The sequence below is a fragment of the Cornus florida genome, unplaced genomic scaffold (assembly GCF_030987335.1).
Source record: "Cornus florida cultivar Cherokee Brave unplaced genomic scaffold, ASM3098733v1 CherokeeBrave_3.0.0_Hap2_Chr10, whole genome shotgun sequence".
NCBI lineage: Eukaryota > Viridiplantae > Streptophyta > Magnoliopsida > Cornales > Cornaceae > Cornus > Cornus florida.
In genome coordinates this window covers 109,579,288-109,584,835 of record NW_026775580.1, presented here as the reverse complement: position 1 = coordinate 109,584,835, position 5,548 = coordinate 109,579,288, and the positions used below count along the sequence as shown (strand labels likewise).

At 35.3% G+C, this 5,548-nt stretch overlaps 1 protein-coding gene across 1 annotated transcript; it reads right to left on the bottom strand.

Annotated features, from left to right (window-relative positions):
• Positions 1-891: 891 nt before the first annotated feature.
• LOC132276996 (pectinesterase) lies at positions 892-5,226 on the bottom strand. The gene is made up of 3 exons (XM_059778684.1): positions 4,809-5,226; positions 4,001-4,603; positions 892-1,862 (listed from the first exon to the last, which is right to left on the bottom strand). The coding sequence occupies exons 1-3, from the start codon at positions 5,116-5,118 to the stop codon at positions 1,165-1,167; spliced, it is 1,611 nt and encodes a 536-aa protein (XP_059634667.1). The 5' UTR covers positions 5,119-5,226; the 3' UTR covers positions 892-1,164.
• Positions 5,227-5,548: the final 322 nt, after the last annotated feature.

The following is a 5,548-nucleotide window of genomic DNA, read 5'->3' as shown; positions in this document are numbered from 1 at the left end:
AATGGACTGTCAGTGGGTTATTGTGGAAGACAAAATTCAACATCAAAGTTTGGTTGCAACATTGGGAAGTATGCAAGTGATACTTTGTTTTCTGTTGTGACTATGGAATTGAGTGCATTTAAGACGGCTAATTTTTTTTTCTTTTTGAAAAAATGTATTTGTCGACAAAACAGTAGAATAATAGATTGTATTGGATTAGACAAAACTCGATATTTCTAATTGAAGAAAAGCAGATTGTATAGGATAGCACAAAAATAGAATCTATATATATTTTGAAACGAGTCACTTAATAATTCTTGATCTCAATTAATTAAAGATAATTTAATTAGGCTGCCAACTAATAATTTAGTGGCGGTCATTGTTCATTTTATATATAAATATATTTTAAGGACATATCTGCCAACTAATAACAGCTTTTCTTCGATGTTACCTTCATATATTAATTAAACACCATTAATCACCCACTTGCTGATTAGATGTTCTAGCAAATTCATTGGCCACAAAGCATGTTACGTTACATAGCAATCATAAATAATTTTGAAAGACTACTTGGCAATCATATTGTATTTTGATGAAAGGAAATTGATATATAACTCGATATTTAATGTTACGTTAATATAATCCATATTCTGATTAATTCAAAATAAAATAATAGAAGATTTTGATTATCAAACTCTGTATCCTTAAAGGAGGATATAATTAAAGGAGGATGCCCTGGGTATATAAAACTTTTATCAGAACCATATGATTATGAAACATTAGTTGTGAAAAACAGAGCTTTCTTTATTTCAAGCTTAACCATTACAAAGACCAATCAAAAAGAGAACCATCAAATGCACAATCTTCTTTGTAATTATTGATTATCAAGAAATCCATACCACAAGATATAAATTTATACAAGAAGAAGACTATATGAATTAATTAATACACAGTTACACATCCAGTATCAATATTAATTAATACACAGTTACACATTCGGTATATATCTGCTAATTAATTATAACAGCTTCCATATATGCACATATGTATGAGCAATCAGCAAAGGTAGTTCTCGATTTGGAGCTCCAATCCTTTGCTATCCATAACCATAACTGACCTTATTTAAGAAGATATATAATAAATTAAAGTAGCCGAATTAATATATATCTCCGGCCAAACCCATCACTAAAGACCAGACACAAAAGTCACACCAGTAGAAGGCAGCCATGAGGTTCCAGATATAAAATTAGCCACAGTGAATTTTTCAGCCTCAGGTTTTCCAAGCACATGATAACCAGGCCATTGCACTCTGTTGGCAGTTCCAGCACTCGGTCCGACATTAGCATACTCCGCAAAGTACAGCGATTTGAGAGATGAACTCCCCGACCCGGGCCACTCAACCCAACCCCTCGACGATATTGCATCATCTATATTCGATTGCATGATCACGGATCTCGAATACTGCTTCCAGGGCCTCCCGAGAAAGGAGCTAAAAGAATGCTTCACCGGAGATAAGTCGGAGCTGGCACCGATCTTACAGTTTTGGACAGAGAAGCCCGTGTTCTGTCCCGGGTCGTCCCTGCCGCTGGCAAGGATGGCGTTGTAGGACCCACCGGATCGCGGTCGTCGGAGCAGCAGACTGCAGCTCTGGAAGACAGCAGCTGCGTTGCCAAAGATGAAGTCAATGGTTCCGTAGATGTCGCATTCGCGGTAGAATTGGCGGAGGGAGAGAGCGTAGAGGGTGTCTTGGTAGCCTGCAATGCTGCATCTGTAGAGGACGGAGTGATCTGAAGCAATGCAGAGTGCCACGGCTTGTCGACCGCTAGGACCAGCTGAGTTCTGGAATCCAATGTCCTTAGCAATGAACCCATCACCTGTAATTGCTGCCCAACAAATACCGAGTCACGGATGTTAGCTCCGGTCAATAATCTGGTCTTACTTATTACCACTAGTAATACTAGTCTAATAGGATATTATATATTCACGTGAATTTCACGTGATATCAGTTTATTTATATAAACTTTTTTTTACTTAGTAATTAGTAGAGTTAGAGAGAAGGGGTTCAGCCTATTCAGACCTTAGATGATAGGATGGGACCAGGGACGGATTTAGGAATTCATATGAGGGGACGGATTTAGAAATTTATATGAGGGGGATAAATTTATATAGAGAGATTTTTTCATAATTTTAGTGGGGTAATTTCAAAATTTTATGGATATAAATGTAAAAAAATATAAATTTAGGGATGTAAAATACAATAATAAAAAATTTCATTGGGGGCGGATGCCCCATTGAACCCTTCACACATTCGTGCTTGGTGGGGACACTTTTAGGGTTTGTCACCCTTTTTTTTTAAAAAAAAATTCATTCATCTTAGTTTTTTATTTCGGAAAATCGGATTCAGGGGTGTGCATTTATGGGTTTAGGCACCCCCAAAAAATATATATATTATATATTATTATTATTATTATTATAGTTAGTTCTAGCTTTAAAAAAAAAATTATTACGCTCTCTCAAATATTAGCCCAGCCCATTAACAATTATTGGGTCTGCCATTGTCAGAAAACAATTTCCTAATTTAATCAACTACTATATATTATATTAACAAAATTAACTAATAATGTTTCCTTCTCAATGTTTTTTAGGGAGTTATTGTGACATCGGACAAACATGGGATACGACAAATTTTGAATTTATTTTTCTTGTCAGACACGACATAAACACATTTAGGATACTTTGAGAACATAACGTGATAGTTTTGTAATTTTTTTTTTTTGAAAGAATGTGTTTTCAATGTAATTTTTTAAAAATGAGTTAATTAAAAGAATAAATATCAAGATTGTAATTTAGTGATACTTCTTCCCATTCTAAAATAGATAGATGGTCAAAGGTTTAAGTGTCCATAAAGAAATGGGTAAATGAGTGTGTATGGTCCCAAAGTAAATATGTGTGTGTGTGTCTCTGTGTGTGTGTATATATATATATATATATATATATATTAAATTTAAAAATACAAACATCTAATTTTAAATTATTAATTTCATTTATGATATATAGTGGAAGAAATAAGTAAAAATTATATATTATTTTTGACATATCCTTGTCATATTTGTATGTTTGTTTTTTTTTTTTTTTTTTTTGTCGCATCACTATGTTTACATAGTATTGTACTCGTATCGGTATCCATACCTCCTAAAGTAGAATTATTCTTACACATAAAAAATTAGATGGAAGAGAGAAGGAGATGGATGAGTAGACTAAGTAGGAGAGATATGGCCACTAACCATAGTGTGAGACGAGAAAAATTAGGCAGGGTGACTCCCAATAGTAAGAAAATTAGAGAGAGTAGAGTTAGATGGTTTGGACACCTACTTCGAAAATTTATAGAGGCATCGGTTAAACGAAAAAAACTAATCGTAACAAAAGATAAGAGATAATGAGAACGATAAAAAATAAAATGAGATAAGATTATAAAAATAATTTAAAGAGTTAAACATAACTTATAATAGGAAGGATAGTAAATAGAGAATTCATGTGGTTGATCTTATGCAATGAGATTAAGACAAGAATTAGGATAATGATAATATATGATGATAACCAAAAAAAGAAAAGAAAGATAATAAATCAAAGATAAATGGATGAGACATTCTTAAAAAAAAAGAATAATATCATCCAACTTCTGTTTAATTGAACGGGAGGGAAGTAATAAATGGTATTATTATTTTACTAGCATATCCGCCCCTAACCATAAAAATTAAAACTTTATATTAACTCTCATTATTTTCCTGTCTCCTCTTTCTCTCACTTCTGGATGGAAGCAAAATGTTGGACCACCATGCTTCCTTTCCCTTGTGCTTATTTAACCCACAATAAATATTTTGAGATATACGTATCCGCGCGCGCGCGCATATATATATAAATGCCCTGTAATGTATATTTAGAAATTGGTTTACGTACACTCCAAAGGAAAAAAGAGAGACGATGATGAGGAGAGGAAGAGATATGGAGAGAGAGTACTAACTAAATGTGGCAGTTTCTCTCAAAGATGATCCCCCTGCATTGCTATCATCACCAACAATTATGGTGGAATATTTACCATCTCCTATCAAGGTGATCCCATCTTTGCCAGTGTTAATTTTTTCCTTATAAACCCCTGATTTCACATATATCACAAACCGATTCCCGGAAGCGGCATGGATGGCTTCTGAGACCGTCTTATAGTTGCCAGTTCCGTCTTGTGCAACTACTGCATTGGCTTTGATGGTGGTGGCCTGAAGTAGTTTCCGGTCACTGGCCGATACCCACCTGGGAAAAACTTGATCATCTTCCTCAAGAAGGCGGCGATTTTTACTACTTTCTGGCTTGTGGCTGGTGATCCTGTTAACGAGTGCTAGTGAATTACTACCCAATTGAGATACATAATCCATTTGGTGTAAAATTGGACTCATGAGTTCATTGGCTAAACCATCAGCCTCAGCTTCGTCTTTACAAGTTTGTTGAAAAGTCATTGCAGCACTAAGCCATGTTTGGATGTCCTCCTTGTTCTTTGTCGGGGATTGTTTGAGTGCCTCTAGTGCTTGGTTGAGCCGTTTGGTAGACATCCCCATGAGCTTATGACAATAATCTGCATGCACATATATAGTCAAACCAACGCGCGCTAAATTAAAGCTACTATTTGCATTATTAGCTCAGAAGCATTTTGTCGGTGTCTATATGTGTATATGATATGAATATCTGTATAAACAGTACTACTGCAACTGTAGTTGTAATTATATATATATACTACTTCGCTGTTAATAATCATTTTTCTTGTAGTGTTACGTACGTACCTGTGGCAAGACGAGTACGTTGAGCTTCTGGGGTTATGAAATGGTAGCTGAGTTTAGCGAAATTGGACATGGGCAGCTTGGTCTCAGAAATGGTCTTGTTGACAAGAGCAGACACAAAATCAACATGTTGAGGATGTGCTGACCCCAGCTCTTTCAAGCTTTCAACACACACGGCTGGATATCTAGTGTAACCGCACTCGGTACGAACATGGTTTTCTTGTGGATCCATGGCAGCACATGAAATGGTGGAACCTCTTAGTAATACTGCTGCACCTAACAACCAAAAAAACAAAATCCCTTGAATTCCCATATTAATTAGAGACAGATATATAATATAACAATGAAATAGTAGTTTATGAGCACAAATTGTTGTATATAGAAGATTAGAACAGATGGGGGTTCATATTTATAATAGAGAAGCTCATGTTTAGGGCATGGTTAGTGGCTAGCTAAGAACATTTCAAGCGTTAGTTCGATGGTCTATTCACTTGAGACACGACAAAGAGGTGATGCTAAAGATGTTCGAGTCATTTTCCAAGACCTGAGCCTAGTGAGAAGCACTTTTTTGTGGGCCTTGGTGAGCCACTTGACTATGTGTCGGCCCCATTTATTGTACATTTTGTACGTGCTTGAATCATTTTCAGTGTATAAAAAGTTGAAACCCAACTCTAGAAAATTAAAGCAGTCGATCCTTGGAAAAACTTTTAACTAAAAAGGTCATTGGATTTACAGTTTGTTTG